Raw genomic sequence first — 26,197 nt, forward strand, 5'->3', positions numbered from 1 at the left:
AAACTGGAATTGGAAGAACCTGACGTTTGTGCCGAGAAAGAACATCAAATCCGATCCATATTGCGGCCTCTGTTGCACTACATAGCACCAGAATAAACCACCTCATGATCCACTTTCGTCGTAGCCGATAGAGAAGTCCGAGCAACACAGGAAGAATGATAACACACGCAATAAGCAATCCTGGAATGTAGTTGTCAAATACAGACGTAAGAGAAGTCTTGACAGGGGAACAAAAAGTTGAAATCGCCACACAAGCCCACACGGTCAACCGTTGAAGAGCAACACATCCCAGCAAGATGCGCTTGAACGCTACGGACGAGGCCTTTGACATACACATCTCTAGGCAGCGAGTATTCAATTGCGCGTTTTGGCGGTGAGCCATCGCTCCAATTTTGTTAGCCCCGCCCAAAAAACAGTTCCGCAGACGATGATATTATCACAACAATTTCGTAACAGCGTCCTTGGGAGAACATACGAATCGTTTTAAGCTGTCAAATTTAGTTTCAGACCCAGAGTATGAACTCTGAGTATCTTTGTTATACGTCGTAAAAGTTACGAAGCTGACGACTTGTGGTTCTTCTCGAGCTCCATGAATTCAACTTGGTCGGCAAGCGAACTAATCGAGGTTTCTAGCTGCGCAATAATTTGTGCTTCGATAGGAGAGATGCCCGATTCTGCTCCTGTTCGTGGCTGAGCTTCAAGTTCTGCTCGAAGCTGCCGGTTTTCAGCCTGTTCAGCATCAACAACAGTCAGCTTCACTAACTATACCAGCACCCAAAGACTGGGCGGTTACCTCGATCCTTTTCACATATTCTTGCATTTTTCTTTTCTCCGCCTCAAGAGAACTCAGCTGCTCGATGAGATACTCAATCTGTTGTGTAGTATTCACATGTGAGTCTGTTGCTGTATCACCTCAAGTGAACACGCACCGTTTTCACGTGACTGTCTGCTGTCGAAGCAGCTACTTCATCGCTGCTGTCGCCACCTTCATCGTCTTCCGCCGATCTATCGTTGCTATTGTTGTTAGCGCTGAGAGATGCACGGCTGCCGTTGCTAACAGACGATTGGGGCTGAACGCGATCAGCTCGAGCTTTTGGAGAAGCCAAAGTAGACTTTTTTAAGACCGTTTCGGGCGTGTTGCCTTTTCCCTTCGCAACTTTTCCAAGTGTCTCCAGATAGCAGACTTCGACCACTGTGTCTTTGTCAACGCCCCACTCAAGGAGCAAACCGCCGAGTGCCATTCGTTTTTCGCGCGATTCTGTGGCCACCTGCTGAAGATAACGATTGCGGTCGTGCAATATTGAGCCTAGAGTGGAGAGTGTACTTCTTCCAACTTTGAGAATCATAAATCTACGTTAGTATCTTGAGCCATGTTGTTATACCTTGACTTTTATTAAACAGGTATCGTACCTGGGGTTTTCATGTTAGCAAGAGCAAGAACAGCTAAGGTCTGGTTGCGCTTAGTCAGTGTATCGAGAAACAACTCCGTTCCTAGGCGTGAAAGGAGGTTGCTCCCAAGGTTCAGGCCTAGACACACCGACAGTGAGTACCGTGTTGAATAAAGGTCCTTGCATGCAGACGTACCGAGCAGCCACTTGTCGTTGTGAAGTGCGTCGCAGATCGCTTCTGCAGTCTCATCACCAAGGCTGTTGCGCGATAAGTTGATCATCAGATCGGGTGACGATGCGACCGGCGGAGCTTCACCACGCAAGCTAGAGCTCCATGTCGATTCGTCTTTTATCACTCCATGCAGCTGGTCATATCATCGTTTATTGCTGCGGTAAGTATCAATAAGGTGAAAATTTAATGATGAAAGTGACGTTCTTACGGCGATGATTTTGGCGATTGGGTCTTTGGACTTGTCCGTTAGGCCACAACCCGCCAGGGAAACCAAGTGCAGCTCGGGACACTTTCCCAGCGCTATCGCTATGGCTGAATCATTGGCAAAGGGCACGATAAGCTTATAAAGGAGACGCCTAAGTAGTCAACAGTTGTTCAGATTGTACCCTCCAGCCCTTCGTCACCCAAGTTCGAGCCGTTAAGGCTGACATCTTCAAGTCGGTGACAGTGGAAGAGCGCCTATCGAAATACAATACACGTGTTAGTCCATTAAGTATGCACCTAGAATTCTTCTTGTGGACGTACTTTGGATAGAAGTGGCGAAACCTCGGGAGATATACTCACTCCGATAAGGTGGAATCGTACCAAATTTGGCGTCTTGTAGGCCGCTGCGCAGGCCGATCTAACACACAGAGTACTCCAGTAAGAATCGATGTAGTATTACATGTTAGTGTAGACAGGCAGACGACTGCTCACCTCACAACGACTGCTGCTCCTTCATTTTCGTACGCATATGCTCTTTTGAGTCCCAGACGATCAAATTTGGTTCGCAAGTCTACGGATTTGCACAAGTATATAGTACTACGATATGACAAGAAACATGGACGCTTAGTACGCACAACGCACCTCTGTTAATCGTCACAGATCCAAGTGAGAGGCTGATGTGGGAGCAAGTCTTCGTCTTCTGAAGGAACGCCATATTGAAAGCGAGCTGTCTCGACACAAACACAAAACCTCAATACCAATCTGGGCCTATGCACATTTTGACTGCGCACCTCTTCCTTTCCAAACCGATCAAGTTTGAGCACGAATCTAGCCTCCCGTAAGGCAGCCAACAGCCGAGGGTCTAGATCCGCGAGCTTCTCGACGCAGGCTTCCAGATATCGTCGTTGATCTGAGGTGTAGGATTCTTTCGGCGTCGAGTTGCGAACCCGGCGCTTTTGTGCCTTCACCGCAAGCACGTTTTGCTTGCGCTTGTAAGCTTCGATGGAGAGTGTCGTCGCCATGACGAGGCAAAAAAATCTTACTGGTTGTGCAGTACCAGTAAGATTTGTTTTAGTACTAGCCCAAGTGACCACGTCGGTTCGTACTCAGAGTTGACCTCTGAGCCTTTTAGAGGTTACATAATTGTTCTTCTTCTAACAACAGCTTAAGAGGTTGTTTCCAGGCCGAGCTCGAGATACCGGTACTTAAGTGCAAAGTAATAATTCCATCTTTTAAGGTGTCGATATTGGCAATCTGCTTTTGCATTGCAAAAGCGGTATTATATAATAGCAAAAGGGGAGAAACTAACGAGGGCCGGGCCCTCGCACAAAACGTACATTGAGATAGTCAGTAAGTACCAGTATAATACCGGTTTAAATGAATGTAGACGAACTGCAGACGAACCAAAAAGGTTGTCAAACACAAAGAGTTCACCAATGAGTAATACCGGCCCTCAATGTGTTGTCATCTTACCTCCACCCCAATCTGTGTACGCCTCGCATGACCTAGCTGAAGAAGCGTTGCATCAGTGGGCTAAAGATCACGGGCTCAATATTTCACGTCGCCGAGTTCGGTACACAGACGACGCTGACAGGAAGGTGTGGGCACGGAACTATGAGTGCGATCGCTCCGGAGCCGTGTAGAACACTCAGCTCTTGACCGAAGAGACCCGAACGCCCACCATGCGAGGTTCAAAACGCTCAGGATGCCCCATGCGCATTGCACTGCATGCTGTCAGCAAGGCAGATACCGACGGGCCTTGGAAGGTTACGACGCGCGCCTTGGAGTTGTCTCTCGCAGTAAAGCAACCAGCATAGACGCGGAGCTTCGTGCCGGGCTCCAAAGCAAAAATCATGCTGGCTGGAATACTATCCGGGCAAAGGTTACGGGCTCTCACCAAATCACTCTCTTGGTAGTCTTGGTGGGGCTCCTGTTCTGAGCCCCCAGGCATCGACCGCATGAAAGAGAAATACCAGGCTCCCACCCAGGGTGCAGCATGGCGACAACCACCTTTAGACCCTTGGTCAACTCTTGTAGAGGCGCTGACATGGTGCGAGAGCTCACGCGCGATTGCTGTCGGAAGCTGTCGCCTTTACCACTCACGCGATTGAGGACACAATTGTACGGACGCGCTTTGGCTTTCGCTTGGAGCGACGGAACTACCGTATCACGAAGGACAAGGCCCACAGGCAGATAGCCATGCGGAATCAATGGCCCTGTTCGTAGGTCCTCCATTTTAGGCTTTGGAGGGAGATCTGAGAGGGGTAGATATAACGGGAACGCGATTTGTAACGGGAACACGATTTGTAACGGGAACGGTTTTTGAAACGGAAACGGTTTTTAATACCGGTACTGTACAGGTACTTACTGACTATCTCATCTGCCTATCCCAACCGTGTACGTTTTGTGCGAGGGCCCTCCGGATGAGGGCCCTCGTTAGTTTCTCCCTAGCAAAAGTACGTAGCGTTACTGAGCCCGTTTACCAAACATCTGGCTGCTTGGGCAAAACCTCCGGAACGCCGCCAACTTGAACAAAACAGAAAGCTGAGTGGAAATCTGGTATCTTTTGGCCCTCTTCACAAACGCTCTGGAACTTCGAACCTGGAAAAAGCTCGAAAGGTCAGTTTTCAAGATGTCTTCACACTACATTTTTTGGAGCTTCTAGCTCTATTGACAAACATTTTGTGTATTAGAGCTTACAGGGTGCGCGCCCTCCTACATGTGCGCCGACCACACTGCTAGCGCTTCTCGACAGCGCTAGCGCTACTGTAGCTGGACTAAAGGTAGAGGCGCAGCTCCCGTCAACAATAGTGAGAATAGAGGAATCTAGTGCCAGCGAGAGACTAACTCGTTAAGAGTTTTAGCACCGGCCCTATGATGACCACACGCGGAGCAAGCTTCGAATAGGCTCACTTGGCTCGCCTAGCTCATGAATTAATGAAGCGAACTCATCTAACTCGACATTGACACAAACGTCCCCGCGCGCACGATAGGAGCCTAGTATCTTAGCGTGATGTTCCTACTATGAGATGCCAGCAGGCATCCGAGATTTGACAAACGCGTAGCGAGCACTCGCGGAGCTTGTGGTCGTGACACTGCAGTGTCATGGCTACGATTGGCGACGGCCAAGACGCAGGTCACCGGTCCGTCGCACGGAGGCGTGCGATCCAGGAGCCAGTTGGGAGCCTGTGTGCGTAGTGTTCCGGCACGACACTCGGGAAAATGCTAGTGATGAGAGGTCGCAGCCCTTTTGTCTCCGTGCTGCGCACTGGATTCTAGCAGCGGCAGTTGCAACCGCCGGCAACATCGCTGCTACAGCAGCAGCAGCTATCAACAAACAAGCACAACAAACACAGCAACAGCTTGTAGCTTCCCAATATCAAACAAGGGTCCCAAGATGGATGCATGCGCTGTTGCCGTGCAGCGCTTACCTCACTTCTTATTTAAACAGCTTGCGAGCATCTTGATCGTTCCCTCCTAAGTTTTAGCCTGGCAATTCCTCGCTCTCGTCCTTCTTCTTGTTGCCCTCCTTCTTCCTCGCAAAGAGCGCTGTCTCGGCCACCAGCACGCGAGCAACCTCCTACAGCGTTTCTAACCTACACACTATGCGTCCATCGCCGGGCGCAGTACAACGTGCTGCTGGCAGGCAAGAGAGGGGGGGTGGAAGGGAGGGGGATCTATCAAAAATATTTCATCTAACAAGTTTCAAGCATTAGGGACCAAAATGGCTCCCTCTAAATCGGTCACTGAAGTGAATATTTCTTCAAACTTTTACTGCTATTTTAGCAGTTCGAGGGCAAAATTATGCGATGATAAATTTCAGAGCTTCTTCGGGCGAAGCTCAACTTTGTCTGAGATTTCTTAACGCAAAAAATCGATCTGATACATACATGTATTTCTCACCATGATATTATTACATGTAATCGTCATCAATGGCTTATGCGAAGAGGGTCATTGGCCCTCTTCAAAAAAAGGCTTGGAGCCTCAAATTTAGAAAAAGGAAGTGACATTGTCAGGTTCGAGGGGAAATCGCCTTCACGTGCGCTTTTTCGTTTACAATGTTAACTATTCTCTCACTTCCCATTAGGTAGATAAAACATATTAATGATGTGAAAGTCGGGATCACTTTTCTCTAGTAGAACATCTCCCGCGCCTGCTTCGCAGCCGCAGCATCTGCCTGGCTGACTCAGCGTTGTAGTTTTACTTTGAAGTACTACAGTAGAGAGCTGTAGTTTCTGAAATTGAAGCAAGGAATATTCAAACCCAGATTAGAAGCGTGAGGGCGACGATACAGGTAACAATTGTACTTCAAGTATCCTTTATTAATCCAACACAGGTATAGATGTCCATAGCCATCACGGTATTGACTCACTGTATTCAGATATCACTCCTCATTAATTTATGATATTATACCCGGGTGATTATTTTACGGAAACTGAAACACCAGTCGGACCCCTTCCTTGCGTATTTTGCAAGACCGTCGGAGATTCTCTAAGGGGGTGGGCAGCTGCTACCTCCGAAATAAATTTAGAGCATTAGCACGTTTCGGCCTTAATTAATAAGTATACCAGTCAAGACACTGCATAATTAGAATTAGATTAACGCTACGGCAACCATGTCTGCCAAAGCATTGTGTGCAACATTAGATATAAACATTCCCTTCCTTGAAAATCCATCTAGCTATAGAAATATTTCCGAATACATATTGTATTAATACATGTTCACCGTTGTCGTTAAGCAATGCATGTGTCCCGTGCCCGATAATTCAAGTGGTGTTCCAAGCGGACGGCCGCTGGGTCCGGTAGCCCCTTCGTCGGCTAATGTCAACCTTGAAGCTCCTCAACAAGTTTCCCATGCGTAAGTACGCCGACCTCCTCGGAATGCTACGAGACTATTCGTGGGGTCCCGATGATGACGCTAGGTGTCTAGGTGCGCGGAACGCAAGGCGAAGAGTGGTTCTCGATTGCAGTGCAAGGACAAAGGACAGATGGCTTGTCCTCAGAAGAAGTTTAGGAGAGAAGTGCGTAACATCGAAGATCGTGTACGTAAGACCCCTTGGTTATCGGTTTGTTTACAAGCCTCGTATATTAGGTAGTTGAGAGGAAGTGCTTCGCGGCGCTTAGGACCTCACTCGTGAGCCCTCCCCCCCCCTGCCTCTCACAGCTCGAGCGATAGACGACTAAACAGCCCAGGAAAACTCTACGTTTAACTTCAAGGGGAGCGTCCCATTCTACTGTTTCTTTACGGCTCCCCGGCTAAGTGACTGCAATCGATAGCAACCCACGACTACACGACCTCCGGACAGGGAGGGTGTGAGACAAGTTGGTGGAGAAGCAGGTACTCGCCCGTTGAACAAAAAAAGGCACAAACTTCACGAGACACGCGCCATCGAAGAGGAAAAGGTCCAACTAAACGAGATGTCTACGCCTTCCGGAACACGCGGCTCGACACCACACTCAACGGCGCTATTCAGACTGCACCGGCAAGACCAGCGACCACCTCGCCTGGATGACTGGGCACGTACATACCATGGTACAAGGTGCGGCTTCGGAAACCGGTCGTGGCCGAGGAGGCAGCCTTTTGAGTCGAGCCTCGGACCAAGGCAGAAGCCAGTCACTACCGAGGGGAAGCTTTCCCGTCGCGGAAGACTTCGAAGTCACTGACACCACTATTGTAGGCGACATTGAACATTGGGCCAGAATCTAGAGAGGCATAAGAGGTCTATATTTAGGAAAACCTATATCGACATTTAGATATAGGGTGCAATCATGCGTTTAGATTTCGATTTTGTGGTAATTTTTAGCCAATTTCCAGCCGTTTTGGAGCTACAGTCGTTTAAAAATGCCTTCTCAGAACACTGTCATTTTCAGGGGAAAGGCGCGCCAAATACACAGATATGATTGGTCTGGAATCAAAATCATATGTCAAAAAGGAAGATGACACATCGCCCGGTCGCAGATTGCCCTTGTCGATTTAGCATTCAATTCTGCCAGCAGGATGGTGAAACAAATTATAAAGGTATCCGTCACGTCATAATCTCGCTTTCGACCTCTGTCGTTTTCACTGGGCTTTGTACAAATATTAGTTTAAAAAGGAAATGTTACAATATCAGTTATAATTGATATACCTCAAAATCAGTGTCTGGGTTATTCTTTTTCTCATTAACCACGGCGTCAACGGTATTGGGAGCACAACCAAGGCAATCAGAGACCAGTTGGCGTGTCCTGATGCCTTTGAAGAGACCTTGTTCCTTCTGGCTTTTGAAATACTCGTAGCTGTTCACAATCATCCGCTTCTCTCCTGGGCAGAACTCGTGCTTGCCGGACATTTTCGCTGACCTTAAAGGATGCTTCTGGCTAATTGATGAGTTCTACCGCCCTCTCAAGACACTAAGTTATATATAGCACTTTTATTTATATCAAACAGACAATTATTAGACTTTTTACAGTCTGTATAGTATGGGTTACAATTTCTGGCCCAATGTTCAATGTCGCCTACAATACCCAAGGAACCCTTTCGACCGCTGATCAGTCGGGAAAAGCACCCGAACTTGGCGCTTTGTCGGAGGTCAGCCCAACAGCTGCCATTCAAGAATAGACCCGGAGCCAATGACTCGTGAGCGCTATCAATTGGATTCAAAATCAGTTGATGCACTCATCCCGTGGAAGCTCGATACCGATGAACGCTCCTTTAACCGCAACCTTAAACATGCCGAGTTCCTAAATCAAGTGGTGGGGATCCCTATCAAACCGCGTAAGTTATCCTCACACTAAGTGCCCCATGCCGGTAAGTCTCCTTATCCCCCTTGCTTTAAACTGCAACAGCTTAGTCGTGCAAGTGACGAATGATTTCGTACGCCTCCTTAACCTCTCTTTATATTTTGACAGTCACATCGAACGCAAGAGTGACAAGGCTCACGAGTTGGGACTTCATTTCCCAGCGAACCAAACCAACCCCACCAAGCAATATGCCGTCTTAAGCGCAAACGGACCCGCGTTCTCCGAGGTCACTACACCCAAGGGCAACGACGGCGTACGATGAAGTTGCGGAGCGGTTAGCGCTACCTTGTTGTGCTCTCAGCCATCTTGGCGTACTATTCCTGCTGTTGGCTCCGACCTGTAGCGTCGAGAGGCCTACGTAGTTGCTAGCTACAAAAAAACAATTAAGGACAAAAAGAGGACCAACCGTTGATGACCCTGCTTGGCCTCAGTTTTGGTAGATGGTCCTGTGAAGGTATATAGAAATGTATCTTGTACTAGCTCTCTACAGCCATACAAGCAGCTCTTCGTTAAAACTACGAGTTGTTGCATGAGCAGTGTGCCGTAAGCAGGGGTTTATAGCAAATGGTGATATACCTGATACCATGGATACCGTATCCGCATGTTACTCGTATCAGTATCACGTGATACCGCTCGATCATTGGGATCAAGATCACTGATCCTTCTCCACAAATATATTGATCTTTAACGATACTATACTCACGTATCCAGTCAGTTTCTGGTTTTGCATTTAGATTTGCAACCCCCGACAGCTTACAACAAAGACGCCGCAAACGATGGCAGAAAACCCCACAGGAACGACGCAGACTGCCTCAGCAACGGCGCAGATGGATGAAGAGGGTGTGGACGAGCATGGTATACCTCGGGTAGTCAAGCATTGTTGCCAGAACATGTTCAATCCGGTATGGAGATTCATCCACAAGCTATCCCAGCCCATACCAGGATCAAAAGAGCCCACAAGACCGTACACGCACATTTGTATAGTCTGCTGTGATGAACACAAAAGCTCCGACCCAACTGCATCAACGTGGAGGAACTTTCTAATGCGACCAACTACATCTTCCAACGCTGGAAAACACATGTGGGGGCTCACAAGGAGCACTTATTCACATTGGAGACTAAGCGGAGAAAGACCAGTGATGTGGCTAAACGTATTCAGACATATGATAGTGGAGCGTCGGGTGAACAGGGAAAACAGCCAAACCAAAAGAAGCAGCGCACAATTCACGAGGCAATTGCCATTAATGCTGACCAAATGAAGATTTTGTCGACTAGATGGCTACTTTCTTCTGGGTTGCCTCACACGGTACTCCAAAACCCTGAGCTATTGGAACTTTTCCGGCGTTTGGCGCACCAACCTGCGCTATTGACCCCTGCTCAAGATACTTTTTACGAATTTGCTAAAGCAGAATGGCACTTGCTTATCAAATTGGTGTCTGATGCACTGAGCCGAGAGTTTTCAAAAGCAAAAGAGCAGCCATTTATCACGATGTTGCACGATCTGTGGACCAATGCATCGAACATGAATATAATTGGTGTGACTGTCGTATTCGTGGATTCAGAGTGGCGCTTGGTCAAACTTTCGCTCTTGGCGATGCCAAACACGCACGGCCACGCTGCTGGTACTGTTGCTGATCTTATTAAAGCACGAATGCAAGACCGCTACAACATTGATGTGGACCGGTACGTTCGATTCACAGTAAGTGATATGACGGGAAGCGCTCGAAACATATCCGACTGTGGTGTAGTAGAACACACAAATATCGTCAGATGTGGATTCCTTACACAAACCACAACGAATCGCCGAGTTAGGTCGGCGGTTGTATGGCCTGCGCAGAGGGTGGTTCCCTCGCGGTCCGGCCCTTCCGGGACAGACGAGTGGCTCGCTTCCACTCGGTTCCGACTAACCAAGTCAGATCACTTCCGAGGCTCCGCCGAGTTTGGTTCGGCTGAGCTCGTTCACAACCCTGTGCCCTCCACCAAAGGATGGACGACGGCGCGCGAGCGCTTTTACAGGTCACCGAGCGCAGAGGCAGCTCAGCTAGAAGTGTTACGGCACCCGGGCTATCCGACGTACCGGCCCGCTGAGTATGCGGGACTTTCTTTCGCGCGTAGCGAGACTTTGTCCTACCCGGACCGACTTAATCTCTTGGCGCTACCAGTCAATACCCTACAAGCTATGCCTCTCGAGTATTGACGGCAGGCATAATCCAGCCCTATGCAGGGACTTACCGGAAAAGTGTACACGTGTCTTGGACTAGGAAAATTCTGCTCTGTTATCTTCTGGGAGCCTTTTCGGCTCCTCCTATTTAATCCTATGCTTCTCATACAAATATCTAGTGAAATGTAGTCGTTTCGGATCTCTACCGACTCTTCAGGCGGCCGTTGAGCTCAGCGGCTATCCGGATAGCATATCCGGACAGATCGCCGAGTACTTACCGTGATCCTTGGCTCCTAAGTTCTGGGTTATCAGACCGAGCCGATTCTTGACCTAAAGTAGGTCGGCGTATGGTCGAATCTGGAAATCCCTACACCACAACTGCCCCGGTTATGATACGAGCCGAGCTGGTGAGTGTCTTAATCCTTCATTTTGTTCTGCCACCGTTGGTCCGTACTCGGCTGATGACGTCTCGCGGCTCCCCACCACCTTCTTTGGTACGTTCGTTGCTTCCGCTGTCACTCACTTGGCAGCTCCTTACTCTTCGCATGTTGTTCTAGCACAACCCGTGGAACCATCCTTCTTCTCCAACTCCTCGTCGAGGTGAAGGCGTGCCAGCTGAGTCGATTCCTCGACCCGTCGGTACTCGTGGGGTCAGCGACCGGCATGAAGCTAGGCTGGTCGACCTGACAACTTCCCATGAGTCTGACGCGGAGTCGGCGGGGTCTTCTCGCGTGCGCCTTCCTGGTCCACCGAGCTTGCCAGGCGACACCACTTCGGGCGCCACCAATCAGCCAAGCTCGGCTGCTCCAGTGAGTCTTGACTCCCTCATGGCCAGAATTAACGAGCAAGGGCATGATCGCCGAGAAGAATTGACCTTCTTGGCGAGGCTCATGGCTTACGGATTCACTCGTTCCGTGGAACCCTCCGATCCTGTACAGCGGCGAGCGATTTTGCATGCTGCTTCCGCGGGGGAACTGTTGGATATCCTAAAAGGCAATTACGCCGCTCTTGATTACCCCAAGATCATCGGCGATCTCCAAGCTGACAACCAAGCTGTTCAGGAGGAGAACCGCGCATTGACTCGGCGACTGGACTCGCTTGCTCTCAGCAATGTCGACTTGTCAACTCAGCTCTCGTCGGCTCAACAGCAAGTGTCTCGATTGGAGGCTGCTGCCAAGCAATCGGCTAATCTCCTCGCGTCGCTGCGGAAGGCTGTAGCTCTGAGTGAGGCGAAACTTGCTCGGGCCATCGCAGCTGAGCAGAGCAAGGTCGACGCTGCGTTGAGTCAGGCCCAGCTCCACCATCAGCAAGTCTTGGATCGGGACGCCGAGATCGACGTCCTTCTTCGATCCATTTCTGAGAGGGATGCGGCGTTCGTCACTCTTCAGGGCATCGCTTCCAAACACTTCGAACAGCTGCAGGAGTCGGTGCGGTTGTACAGTTCCACCGATACTCAACCCTTGCGGCACGCTCAGTCGGTGATCGCTGAGCAGCGAGCGGTGATCTTGCGACAGAAGCGGCTCATCCGTCGGAATGGTATTATTCCGATGCACGATCCTCACATGGCTGCTGCTGCTGCTGGCGGTGGCTTGCAAGTTCCTGGGCTTGATCCGTCCGACCTTCTCCTCAACGCCCGGCTGTGTCGTGTCTTGGAGTCTCGCTTTCCTGAGGTTCTCAACATTCCCGCTGGTGAAACTCGGCGATTGGAGTTGATTGTCCATCCTCGCCGAGATGCTCCAGTGGCGAGTTCCGTTATTGGTCCTGGTGTGGTTCCCTCAGCTAGTCAAGGGTCTTCGACGACTTCATTGAAGAAGATTTCGATCTTGCTGAACAAGCGCCTTCTGCCTATGCCCCGGGTGCTCCAACTCGGCTGAATCGTCAAGGCATCCATATCTTCACTGGGTCTTCGATCGGTGAGCTCGGCTCAGATGGCGAGAGTGCGTCTGATGACGACTCGGCGGACGATGGGTTGGGTTCTCCCAATCTCCGAGGCGCGTCTCCGAGTATGTCTCCGTTCGGCACCCCACTCCCCAGTGGAACGGATCCTCAGCCCACTTCCGCCGCGTCGGGTCCTGAGGCACCTTGTTCGGCGTCAGCTTCGTTGGCTAGCTCGGCGATGATCCTTCTTGCCACGGCTGCGAATGTTGCATCTCCTTCCGCAAGTTCCCAAGGGATGACGTCTGCTACGACGCCACGCCCCCAATCGTCGAGTCCGCTGAGCTCTTCCCAGTTGTCTCCGTCGGGTTCAACTCACTTGGAATCCGGATCGCCGACTTTTTAGTTTTCTTCCTTTGACTGGGCGTCCCGTAGGTATCGTTCCGGACTTCATTTCGTAATTATTCAGTATATGTAGTTTCGACACAGTAGCATTCCATCTCAACTCGGCCTGTGTCGTCCGCCGAGTTGGTGTAACTTTTGGTGCAATAGCTGTTAATCCTCATCTGCAACTTGCACCATTTGCAGACGGTTTTCGCGCTTCTTCTGTCGTAGATAGTCAAACAGGAGACCTCCGCATGACAAATTCGACAGTGGTTCCCAAGTAGGCTCATCGTAGCCGACCCACTTAACTTTAAACTTCCGTTGTGATCGTGACGTACTTGTGGATAATGGTAGCTCGTCGTCGAGAATTGCTTCGACTTCATACTGGTTTGTACTTGTGTCTGGTTCCCAGCTGTCTTCAGGCAGTAATTCTTCATCAAAGTCAAATCGCTGAGTCTCTTCGAGGTCGGCGATCAGCCTCGTCTTTGGTCTTCCGCCGAGTTCGGTGACTGCCTTCAGACGTGATACATGGACCACTGGGTAGAACCTATATCCACTCTTGTCGGGTAACTCCAATTCATAGGCGAATTCTTCCACCTTCTTCTTCACCCTGAATGGTCCATGCCATCGGTGGGCTAACTTCTTGGTCAGGCCCGACTTGACTCGCTCCATAAACAACCCGACTTGATCTCCTTCTTTGAACAAGGATTTGGTGGATTCATCGCCTGGTTCTGCAACTTCATCTTCGTCATCTGCTGTGTTTGGAATGGATCTTTTCTCCTTCTTGCTCAACGCTTCGTTGTGCTCTCGAGCTCGTCGTGCTTTCTCTCGCACTTGGAACTCAGCTGCTAATCGAAGTGCCACTTCTCGTTGTCTGTTCGCTTCTCGGCGCCACTCGACTGCGTCCGCCGAGTTGACTGGGCGTCCCTGTCCACGTCGTATCGAACTCGTCATAGCCTTGAGTGTAGACTTGGCGTCCCAACCATGCACCAGATAGAAAGGGGTTTCTCGCCGAGTCGAATCTCTTGAGTTGTTTATAGCGTGTACCATCTTCTCGGCGATGTCATCCCAGTCGGCTTGAAGTGGGTCTTCCACGTAGACCCGTATAGTCTGAACCATTGTCTTGACTGACCTCTCTTGTTGACCGTTGGCTTGTGGTCGGTAACTCAGCGTAGCTCTTGATCTCGACTGCATCATCTCGGAGAACTTTTGGAAAACTTCACTCATAAACCTTGGATCTCGGTCGTGCCGTATCAGAGACGGAGCCCCGAACTGCCTGAAGACGCATTCCTCAAATACCTTGGCCACTTCGAGTGCTCCGGTGTCATTCATAGCCTTAGCGATAACGAACCCCGTGAAGTGGTCCTGGAACAGCAGCAGTGCAGTATTGCCCCGCTGAGTTCGAGGAAGGGGAATAACGAAATCCATTGACACGACTTGGAATGGATGGTCTGACACCACATTTCCCGGCGAATAACCTCTCAACTGTGGCTTGCTCTTACTAGTATTGCAGTCTTCGCAGGCTCTAACATGTTTCACCACGTCGGCGTACAGACCAATCCAGTAGTAGTCGGCTTTGACTCGGTGATAAGTTCTGACGATGCCTTGATGCCCTCCTTCGATCGAGTTGTGGCAGTTATGAAGTATTTCGTCGACCATGGTTGACGGTATCACCAATCTCAATGAGAGGTTCGGTTCGCCGAGTTCGCCTAGTCGGCGGGCTTCATCTCGGCGGTACAACAGGCCGTCTTCGCTGAGTACAAAGACTTCTGCGACTTTGCCGGCATTCTGAGCTCGCCGGTGTGTAAGGTTCTCCACTTCACCTCTCAGGTACGCCTTCAGATCGGCCCACCTGAATTCTTCATCTTGTGCCTTCGCGATTCGTCGTCTCCGCTCAGTCTGTACCGTCACTGGATCAATGTCGTTGGCATTCTGAGCTGTCTGGACTGACTCCATCTGCGACCTTGTTTCGACATTCGGGGTCGTGTGGTTAGTCCGCCGAGTCGACGCCCCGCTGACTTGTTCGAATTCATCTCCACTACTTTCAAACGCGGATTCTCCAGGATTTGTAGACATGGCTTCATGATCCTGACTTCCTCCTCTTGCTCTAGCCGAGTCTACATCCAGCTCGTCCTCAAAGTGAACTCGGCGTACTCGGCTACGAGTGACTGCCGTGACAATCGGTGTTTCCGCTGGGTTGCCTGTGACGTACAGTTCTTCGGCTACTCGGTTAATCATTCTCAGCTCTGCTTTCCTATCCGCCCCGAGAATTACTCGTCCAGCTTTAGCTTCCAGTGCTTCTGTAGCGAGAGAATCAGCCGCTGCGTTATAGTGTCGCGCTATGTGTCGATACCGGACCGAGTTGAGTTGTTTCGTGAGATCCTTGTGTCGAGCTAGCTCCACTTGCAACGTTTCCTTCTTGCATGCTATCACCCCCATGGATTGCTGGATTGCAAGCCGGGAGTCACCCACGATAATCAAATCAGTTATCCCTCGGTCAATCGCCGCCAAGACTCCATTGTTCATGCCGGTGTACTCGGCGATGTTGACTGTGGTGGACGACAGGTACGCACTCGCAGCGATCTCAATGTCCCAATTCGGAAGGCGCCACAGTATCCACGAACAACTGCCATACCCGCCGTATTTAGCCGTCTTCGCTGAGCCATCAAATGACAGCACGCATCCTGCAAAGTCAGCTGGTATTCGGGCATATAGCAGCGCTGGGCTTATTCTTACTGTCGCCGAGTTCTTGAAGGGAGGCGCGAGGTATTTCAGGGACTCGTTGCAATCATCATCCTTCCAGTTGAGCTCAGCGGTGGCAAGCTTGGTCACGGTCTTAGGATCTGTACCACTGAAATGACCTGCGTTCTGCGAAGCTGTTTCTTCATCCACAGCGCGTTCTAACCTGTAGCCAGTTCTGCCGGGGTCGAACACCATCGTCGCCGAGCTCGTTACTCCGATCTCAGTTCCAGTACCTCTCAACAGTGATACCTCTGATAAATCATAGGTGTCGCCCGCGTCAGGGCCCGTATTCGCTGAGTTCACTGCGATGGCCGATCTGGCCCCTGCGTGCTCAAACTTGTCTCCGAGGTAGATGGTATCATCGTCGTGCTGTCTAACCACTTCCGAACCGGTTTCAGCCTCCATAGTCTCCAACGCTGAGTCCGCCGTAGCTGGGTCGTCGTTCGGCTTTACTCCTTCAAGTAGTAATACCTCCCGACTATCATGGTCCTTCGTCGCGTTGGAGTGCTCATCCGCTGAGTTGGTTGTGACGGCAGAGCTGACTTCCGTGCGTGTAAACGCGCCTTCAGTATAGCTGGCATCCTGACGACATGCTGTAACCATGTCCGAGGCACTCTCAGTGTTTAGATCTTCTGACGTCGAGTCTGCCGCCGCCGACTGGATAATGCAGGCTTCCGGTGTACCCATCGCTGAGTTCACCACGGCTGCAGAACTTGGTCCTATTATTCCGTACTTGGCTCGGTTGTCAGCAACGGGTTCAACGTCACATAGGGCTTGTTCCGAGCGTTCTTCAAGGCCTCCTGCCGTTATAGCTGAGTCTTCAGTCGCCGACGCGTCTTCCGTGGCCCTTACTTCACCTGTTCCTTCGACTGCTGAGTTCGTGTTGACGTCAGAAATGGCGCCATCGTCTTCAAACTTGGACAGCTGATAGGAGACATCTTGGCCATCGTGTAGCACCGACGTATGGTCCGCTCGGACATCTTCCAGCTTGAACGCTGAGTTTATAGCCGGGTCACCCCTTGTCACCCCTGACGTCGATATGACGTCTGCGTTACCGCGACGCGTCTCGTAGTCGCCGGCTTCAGTGTCGGCTTCGATCCTTCCCCAGCGTTCGGCGCATGTTAACTCTGGTCCACTCTCCACTGGAGATCGTCTTTCCACCGCCGTCGGAGTTGGGTATTTTCGTCTTTCCACAGCTGGCGGCTGGTGTGACAGCCAGTCGTCGTACAGTCGTTGTTCTTTCTGCAGCAAATCTTTATCCATCGCCGACTCAAAGGCCAATATCTGCCAGTCACGGTACTTCGCCGAGTTCACGCGGACATATCCCTCGTTGGCCAGCACTCCGTGTGGTTGCCATTTTATCACATAAAAGTGAGGTGGGCACCAGACTGACGTCTGTCGTACGTTCGTAATCAGGACATGGGTTGATCTTCCTCGGCGATTAAAAACAACCGTTGGAATCCAACCCTTCGTCCGTCGCACCCATAGGTCATGCGTCGACTCACTGGGTTGTCGCCTGGGTAATTTGAACTCAGCGGTCATTCGACTTTCGATCGTCAACCCGTCTGGTGGCCCGCATGGTACATTTGGTCCGAACTCGGTCTTGGTCGGTGCATTACTTGACCGGATGAGTGGTATCACCATCTCATCGGGTAGCTTGACCGCCGAGTTGTACAGATCCAGACGTATTCCAGCTGGGATCATAAAGTCGGTGCCGAGAATCAAATCGACTCCGGCATGATGAGGCATTATCCATACTTCAAACTCGTATGCCACTTCCCAGCCGAGTGTCACCTTCACCACTGCTCTTGACGTTGTCACCATCCTGTCTTTACTTATTCCTTGTATGTCAATTCGCTTATCTCGGCTGGCCACTCTCTTGAGACGCAGTTTCCTCGCGAAGTACTCACTGATCGCCGAGACATTTGCTCCGGTATCCAATTATATCTTGGTCCTTCGGTCGTTCACTGCACCCAATACGAGGGCTCTCATTCTAACTCGGCGATCAAACGTCTGTGCTGACCACCATCCCAGCCGCTCTCCTGGAAGCAGCTTCATTATCCTGGTACGATGCACAGCCTGGTCTGACTGCCGAGTTACACTTGCAATCGCTCGGTTGTTATCATCTAACTCACCGAGCTCACGTTCAATTCCGTCGATTTCACACATCCGATTGCCATCCCCGCTTCTTACCTCGGGCCGTCCTGCTTCGCCTACGAAGGCAAACAAGAAGTTCGCCTCAACTGCAGGTTCAGCTGACTGTGGCAGCCCGGCATATTCCAACCCAGTCAGTGTTGGCGGGCCGCCGAGTTTAAATCACTCGGCGCGTAAAGGTTTTGCAGGTCTTCTGGCACTTGCGACTTGTCGACAGAGTTCTTCACGAACGCGGCCAGCTTCTCATATTGACGGAACAGCTCACACTGGCCGCCTTCATGGACTTGTCTGCAGAATTTGCAGCGTCGTCGACAGTAGTGAGCCGAGTGCCCCATTCTTCCACAAGCTGCACAAGGTCCTCGTTGGGTGTTGTCGCGTGATCCATCTCCACGATTCGACTGTTCTCGTTGGTTGTACGGTCGCGGAGGTCGGTTTGCTGAGTTTCCCCAGCTTCGGTTCGAGCCTTTCTGGTCTCCCGCCGAGTTCTCTCGGCGGTCCGGTGTATTTCCCTTATCATTGGAAACGCCGACGTCAATGTAGTCGTCGTCTTCCGCTGAGTCGTTTCCTCCGGACTGGTCCTCATCATCCCATTCGTCTTCGGAGTTGTACGGACTCGGCGGGTTCTGATCGATGAGTTCCTCTCCGTCGGAGTCAGCGTCAACGACAGTGACTCGGCGGTCGCGGTTTTCTTCCTTGCGACTGCGCTTCTCATCTCGGCGGCTCTGATCCTTCCGCTTGTCATCTCGGCTTCGTGTGGTCACGAGTCGGTCGCGTTGCTTCTTACGCTTCTCGCCGAGGATCCGACGATTGATTATCTGTTCCACCTTACTGATGTCTTCCAACTGCAAGGGGTACATTAAATCCATCACATCGTCATCACCACAATGCAGCAAGAAGTGTTCGACATGGTCAGCTGCGTCGGCGCCACCCTTCTCGTACTGGATCTTGGCTGTCCGAGCGTACCCGTTGAGTCGGATCAGGAAGTCGCAGATCGGTTCGTTGACTTTACGTCTCGCCGAGTAGTAATGAGTGCGGGCGGATTGGTCGAACTGTGAGCAGTAATAATTCAGGAAAGCCTCGCTGAGTAGTTTCCAACGTCGCTGAGTCTTCTTCGGCAGCTGCCTGTACCAACTCTTCGCCGCGCGTCCCAAGCATAGCGAGAAAGGCTCGCACCATGCACTTTGGGGCATCCTGGTGCTCTTCATCTCGTAGATGAACCGCTTGAGCCACTGGAGCGACGCGTCAGAGCGGTAGCGCTTTCCTTCGAACTCGGCGATTTTGTCGAGCGAGGCGTGGGTTCGGACTTCTAGGTACTGCGTCGAGTCCTCTTCAGCCGCGTCAAAGCTCAAGTTTCGAATATAGTTCTTCACGGTTTCTTCACGGTTACCTCTCACGTCGAAGGCATCGCCGTCTTCTTCATCCTCCTCGTAAGCCTCAGCCTCATCTGCAGCGTCATACAATTCACGATAACGACCTACATTTCGCTGCCCACGACTCGGCGCTCGCTGAGTCGGGTTTAGCTTTAATGGAGTCAGCATGTGAGATTCTTCGAAGTACGGAGTCCCTTGCGTAGCGCGGAACACTTCACGTCTCTTCGTCTCCGGGGTTTTTGGCAAAGGAATCTTGCTCGGGTCCTCGCCGAGTGGTTTGAACTCGGCTACTCGGCTGTACACCTTCTTCGTTCCGCCAGGGGCCTTCTCCAATCCAAACGCCACTCTGAGCTTCTTCTTCCATTGCCAGAGCTCGGCTCCGCCACGGGTCAGACTCCAGTCGGACAGAATGAGGCTGTTTGGTCGGCTGTTGCACCGATAGCCCATCGCCTTCAACAGCAACACAGTTTCTTCCACCAACTGATTGATGTTGGCTGCACGCACCGGCTGAGTTAACTCGGGACCCAACATCGGCCACTTCGCCTGCGCCATCGCCACAGGCGCGAACATCATCATCCATTCCGATCTCGTTCTCATCTCCTCGCCGAGTCGAGCCAACACTTTATTGGCGCTCGGCGTATCGGCGTTCCTCGTCGCTTTTGGAATAAGGGGCGGACGGTCCCCTTGAGCAACGCCATGGTCTTCTTCATCTTCTTCATCGTCCGCACCTTCGTCGAGCTCGGCGGATAAATTGCGCTCGACAGGACGTGGGGCTCCCATGCGTCCCACCTGCAGCGTCAACTCTTCCACCTCGCCAAGTAGCTCGGCGGTAGTCTTCGTTTCTCCGAGCTCAGCGGTCTCGGCCTTCTCTTCATACTCTCCTTCACTTGCGTCTCCGTTCTCGCTCTCCTGGTCTTGGCCATCCTCGTCGAACTGGACGGTTCGTCCCACCTCCATCGTCATGGCGATGAGTCGTTGATCCGCCGGGTCCGACCCCACGAGAGGCGATCCTCTAGCCGTCGCTGGGCTTCCGTCGCTCGGAGTTGCTGATCCCTTGACCATCTTCACTCTTCTCTTTCTCTTCTCTTCCTCTTAACTTGGTTAGCTGGCACCTTATAAAAACAAGCACACACTCCTGTTCCCGGGTCGCGGCACCAGTTGTGGTGTAGTAGAACACACAAATATCGTCAGATGTGGATTCCTTACACAAATTACAACGAATCGCCGAGTTAGGTCGGCGGTTGTATGGCCTGCGCAGAGGGTGGTTCCCTCGCGGTCCGGCCCTTCCGGGACAGACGAGTGGCTCGCTTCCACTCGGTTCCGACTAACCAAGTCAGATCACTTCCGAGGCTCCGCCGAGTTTGGTTCGGCTGAGCTCGTTCACAACCCTGTGCCCTCCACCAAAGGATGGACGACGGCGCGCGAGCGCTTTTACAGGTCACCGAGCGCAGAGGCTGCTCAGCTAGAAGTGTTACGGCACCCGGGCTATCCGACGTACCGGCCCGCTGAGTATGCGGGACTTTCTTTCGCGCGTAGCGAGACTTTGTCCTACCCGGACCGACCTAATCTCTTGGCGCTACCAGTCAATACCCTACAAGCTATGCCTCTCGAGTATTGACGGCAGGCATAATCCAGCCCTATGCAGGGACTTACCGGAAAAGTGTACACGTGTCTTGGACTAGGAAAATTCTGCTCTGTTATCTTCTGGGAGCCTTTTCGGCTCCTCCTATTTAATCCTATGCTTCTCATACAAATATCTAGTGAAATGTAGTCGTTTCGGATCTCTACCGACTCTTCAGGCGGCCGTTGAGCTCAGCGGCTATCCGGATAGCATATCCGGACAGATCGCCGAGTACTTACCGTGATCCTTGGCTCCTAAGCTCTGGGTTATCAGACCGAGCCGATTCTTGACCTAAAGTAGGTCGGCGTATGGTCGAATCTGGAAATCCCTACACCACACGACCATTTCAATAGTACGGATCAAGTGGATTGTTTAATGCACTTATTAAGTTTGTGTCTGTTGTATGCTCTCGGTCTGAAAGAAAACACACGAAATCGTGGTCAGAGTATCATAACTCCGGGAGGGGAGTTCCGAAATGGTCTGAAAGTTATTCAGAAGCTTCGTGATTTGGCAACGTTTTTCAACACTCCTCAAAGAATCACTAAACTCAAGCAGATAAAGAAGGCCCTTAGCCTTCCAGCTGTCAATATTGAAGTTGATTCGAAGACACGAGTTGGATACGCTGTAACGCTAATGCGTCGCAGTGTACTAAATCACTATGCCTTTGCTCAGTACTTTGAAGGAGCGCTAGACAGTGAGACGGCTGTATGGTCAAGCATTTCCAAGGATGATTGGACGCTTATTACCGAGATGGAAGGGCTGACTAACCAACTCGCACAGTTTAGTCTGGGCGAAGTGCAAAAGCAGGGCGTGGCAAGCTCGTACGTCTTACTTTTTCGCAAAATGTTGGTTTTTGCTGGTGAATCCACTATAGTTAATTGTTTGGTTCTCGATCGCCCTGGGCCAAAAGCAACTGAGCATTCGCAACGCCGAGCACCAAAGTCTATATCCGAGTTTTCTTGGGATGGCAAACGTTGTCGCGACCGACTTCGTGAGCAACTCGCTCTTCGGTTTCCAGTTGAGGATCTCAACGACATAAAAGCTTTACTTCTGGATCCCGCGGATTAAAGGAAAAGCACATAGTATTGTCAGTGATTCATCAGTTCTTGCACAAGCCGAGACCGAACTTCAATTTGAGCATGCTCTCATTTATCAGAAATTGTTTGCAAGGCAAGCAGCAGACGAGGAGTGTAAGGGTGAGGAGCCTTTGCCGTCGGGATTCCTCAAAGCAGCTCTGATCTCATTGACACTGCACTGGGTGCCTTACTAGAGATCGACGCCCCGGCTCAAAACGTGGAAATGTCTGATTTCCAGGCTGACCTATCCGCCCAAGCGATGAACGCGTGGAACGAATGGAAGAACTTGAATGTCTCGTGGCCGTGTTCAACATCCCAAACAGGCAAGTACAATTTACTAGACTTGTATCGGAACGTGGATATACTAGCATGGTTTAAAGAGTCTGGACAACTCCTGTTTCCTGGAATTGCCGTCCTAGCAAGGATCTATCTTGCTAAACCTCTGTCAACTACAATTCAGGAGCGCTTCTTTAGCTTAAGTGGGTACGTTGTGAACGATTTGCGTACCCGTTTGGATGAGGACCGGGCAGAGATGCTTTGCCTGATGAAAGCAAACTGGAGAGAGTACCGGAGCTTGCAAAAGCAAACTGAGGTAGACAGCAAGTAGCGACTCATCTGAATATCACATTATTGATATGATATTGATACGTTACTGATACGCCAGCGTCAGCGTATCAGTATCATCGGATATTGGTTTCACCGCTTTTTAAACTGTATCAGGATCATAAGTATTGCCCAAAGTGCCGATGCTATTAACCCCTGGCCGTAAGGCGTCTGGAATGACCTCCCGGAGAGTGTTTTGTCCTTAAGTTAAGGCCAAAGTCGATAGTATAGTCAAGACAAAATGGCGTCGGGTGCTCCGCTTAATGGGCTAAATCCAAAGCGTCTTTCTTGTGTGTGTGTTTTTTTTTCATTTCGCCCAGGAATTGGGATATTTGGATATTTTACATGTTAATAAATGTCAAATCAAAACAAGCAACCTTCACGTCACCTCCAAAAAGATCCTAAAGCTAGGGGGAAAACCCACAACGCAAAGGAAGGAAGCGGTAGAAGCAGCATGAAGGAGACTGCGCAGACCCCCGTGCCAGCCAAAGACCCTGCAGCCAAGGACGACAAGTCGCCCGACGCCGTCAATGCCAGCAACCCGACAGATGACGCGCCTGTAGAGGAAGAACTCGTACGTATTGGCAGAAAGCAAGATCGGTATTTTGATTTTTTAACGAAGCATTTTTGATCGCTTTCCTAGTCGGAGGAGGATCGCAAGCTCAAAGAGGACCTCAAAACAGCCGTGAACCGTGTATGTGGCCCGCAAGAAGAGATCGGCGTCAAGCAGCTGGCCTTGGAACTGCTGCGTCGCGAGATCCGCACAGCCACATCGTCCATGACGTCTGTGCCCAAGCCTTTGAAGTTCCTGCGACCGTCCTACGACAAGCTGAAGGCGGCTTATGAGACGTTCCAGCCTGGCGAGACCCAGAAGCTTATGGCCGACGTACTGGCCGTGCTGGCCATGACGATGGCCAAGGAAGATTCGCGCGAGAGTCTCAAGTTCAAACTATTGGGCAATAGCACAGATCTCGGCTCATGGGGCCACGAGTTCGTGCGTTCGTTGGCCGGAGAAGTCGGCGAGGAGTACAACGCCCGCCTCACAGCCGAGAACGTGGTAGACCCGGACGTGCGCGACCTGCTGGAGATCGTGGACGCCATCGTGCCGTTCCACATGCAGCACAACGCAGAGCCCGAGGCTATTGACATTCTCATTGAAGTACAGCAGCTGGCCAAGCTACTGAAGAGTCCGGATATCGACGAGAAGAACTACCAGCGTGTGTGTCTGTACCTTTTGGCCTGCGCTGATTTCATGTCGGACGCCGATGACCTCGTCAACTTACTGAACACAGCATACGCGCTGTTCCTGCGTCTCGAGCAGTACCCTGATGCGCTTCGTGTGGCGCTACGTGTGGGTAACGACGACTTTGTAACTCAAGTTTTCCAGAAGTGCAAGGACGACGTTGTGCGCAACCAGATGGGCTACATTTTGGGCCGCCAGCGCTATTTCTATGAGGATGAGAGTGAGGCGTCGGCCAATGAAATAATCGGCAACTCCGACTTGAGTGACAAGTTCCTCGCACTGGCCCGTGATCTCGACGTGATGGAAGCCAAGACACCAGAGGATATTTACAAGTCTCACTTGTCAGAGACGGCCAGTGTGGGTCGTGGCCGGGACTCGGGCTCCCAACCTGCAGACTCGGCGCGTGCGAACTTGGCCTCGACGTTTGTGAACGCTCTGGTGAATGCTGGCTATGGAACGGATAAACTGATGACCCCAGAGGGGAATACGTGGCTGTACAAGAACAAGAAGCACGGTATGATGAGTGCTGCTGCGTCGCTGGGTATGATTATGCTGTGGAACGTGGAAGAAGGTATCACGCAGATTGACAAGTACCTGTACTCGGGTGATGAGTACGTGAAGGCCGGCGCTATCCTCGGAGTCGGTGTGGTTAGTGCAGGTATCCGCAATGATTGCGACCCTGCGCTTGCTCTGCTGTCGGAGCACATTGACTCGGGCAACTGCTCTATCCGCTGCGCTTCGTGCTTGGGTCTGGGCATTGCATACGCCGGTTCGGCTCGTGAAGATGTGTCGGAGCTGCTGATCCCCGTGGTTTCGCACGCTGACGAGAATGCTGACATCCAGGAGGTTTCGTACGCTGCATTGGCGCTTGGGATGGTGGAGGTGGGCACGTGTGACGAAGAAGCAGGAAGTGTGCTGATGCAGAGATTGATGGAGAGCTCAGACGCAGAGTTGGACTCGTCCTGCGCTCGCTTCCTTGCGCTTGGTCTGGGGCTGCTCTATCTTGGGTACGTTGTATACTCTCGACGAGTAGGAATTGGGTATCTAATGAGAGTTTATGTTGTCAACTTGTAGCCGTCAGGAGCGTGTCGAGGCCATGCTGGAAGCGGCTAAGACGATTGAGCACAAGATGTCCAAGTACCTGGCGATTACGTTGGAGACATGTGCATACGCTGGCTCGGGCAACGTGTTGAAGGTGCAGCAGCTTCTGCGTACCTGTGCCGAACACATTGAAGACCCCATGGAAGCTCAGCACCAGAGTGTCGCTGTGCTGGGTATCGCTCTGATCACGATGGGAGAAAACATCGGCAGTGAAATGGCCATGCGCTCGTTCGACCACTTGCTGCAGTACGGTGAAGTGGCGGTACGACGCGCTGTGCCTCTAGCGTTCGCGCTGCTTAGCGTGTCCAATCCGGAGTACGCACTGATCGACACGTTATCGCGCCTTACACACGACGTGGACTCGGGCGTGGCTCAGAACGCCATTCTCGCGCTTGGACTCGTTGCTGCTGGCACGAACAACTCGCGGGTGGCTGGTCTACTGCGCCAGTTGTCGGAATTCTACAGTCGCGAGGCCAACCACCTCTTCGTCGTCCGTATCGCTCAAGGTTTACTGCACATGGGCAAGGGTCTGATGACTCTGCACCCGTTCCACTCCGACCGATTGATCATGTCTCGTGTGGCCGTGAGTGGTCTGCTGACGATCCTGCACGCGTCGCTTGATATGGAGCACACGATCCTGGATACTTCCCACTACATTCTTTACTGCATCGCCACAGCAATGCAGCCGCGTATGCTGATCACGTTGGACGAGGAGCTGAACCCGCTGCCCGTTTCCGTCCGAGTCGGCCAGGCGGTACGTTGCCTGGTCCGTTAGAGTGGAGTGGCTGTTTGTGCTGACGTTGGTTTGTTGTGTTGCTGTTTAGGTTGAGATTGTGGGCCAAGCTGGTCGGCCGAAGTCTATCACAGGGTTCCAGACGCACACGACACCTGTGCTGCTCAATGTCAAGGACCGCGCAGAGCTCGCGACTGAAGAGTATCTCCCGCTCACGAACGTGCTAGAAGGCGTTGTTATTCTCCGAAAGAACCCGGACTACGAGCCGGAGACTTAAGCAAGGAGTAAAAGAGGCGGTTGGAAGCTTCTCTGGCTAGCGATAAACAATGCCAACACACAATATTCCTTTAAAAGGCGCTACTATTGGGTTGCTGTAGTGCATCGAAATACTGCTTTCTGGTCACTCTTAGACTGTTTCGTTGTGCCCGTTCGTTCGGTCTAAAGGGACAGTACTAATAATTCGAGAAGGGAATAATGGACACGGCGTACTTGACCGGATCGTCGGGCATGCTGGCTACAGCTACGGGAGGA

The 26,197-nt window shown here is 51.4% G+C and overlaps 3 protein-coding genes across 3 annotated transcripts; 2 read left to right on the forward strand and 1 right to left on the reverse strand.

Annotated features, from left to right (window-relative positions):
• Positions 1-552: 552 nt before the first annotated feature.
• Positions 553-2,539, reverse strand: PITG_03079 (uncharacterized protein; the record flags this gene model as incomplete). The annotated part of the gene is made up of 9 exons (XM_002906133.1): positions 553-729; positions 794-871; positions 930-1,306; positions 1,411-1,527; positions 1,585-1,753; positions 1,829-1,932; positions 2,007-2,079; positions 2,206-2,228; positions 2,467-2,539. 9 exons carry the CDS (start codon positions 2,537-2,539, stop codon positions 553-555), a joined length of 1,191 nt encoding a protein of 396 aa, XP_002906179.1.
• Positions 2,540-6,541: 4,002 nt separating this feature from the next.
• PITG_03080 (uncharacterized protein) lies at positions 6,542-7,540 on the forward strand (the record flags this gene model as incomplete). The annotated part of the gene is made up of 3 exons (XM_002906134.1): positions 6,542-6,681; positions 6,754-6,865; positions 7,502-7,540. The coding sequence occupies 3 exons, from the start codon at positions 6,542-6,544 to the stop codon at positions 7,538-7,540; spliced, it is 291 nt and encodes a 96-aa protein (XP_002906180.1).
• Positions 7,541-23,025: 15,485 nt separating this feature from the next.
• Positions 23,026-26,043, forward strand: PITG_03081 (26S proteasome non-ATPase regulatory subunit 2; the record flags this gene model as incomplete). Its single annotated transcript, XM_002906135.1, has 4 exons — positions 23,026-23,163; positions 23,233-24,839; positions 24,907-25,687; positions 25,758-26,043. 4 exons carry the CDS (start codon positions 23,044-23,046, stop codon positions 25,941-25,943), a joined length of 2,694 nt encoding a protein of 897 aa, XP_002906181.1.
• Between the last annotated feature and the right edge of the window lie 154 nt (positions 26,044-26,197).

Source organism: Phytophthora infestans, genomic scaffold (assembly GCF_000142945.1).
Source record: "Phytophthora infestans T30-4 supercont1.4 genomic scaffold, whole genome shotgun sequence".
In the NCBI taxonomy this organism is placed as follows: Eukaryota; Oomycota; class Peronosporomycetes; order Peronosporales; family Peronosporaceae; genus Phytophthora; species Phytophthora infestans.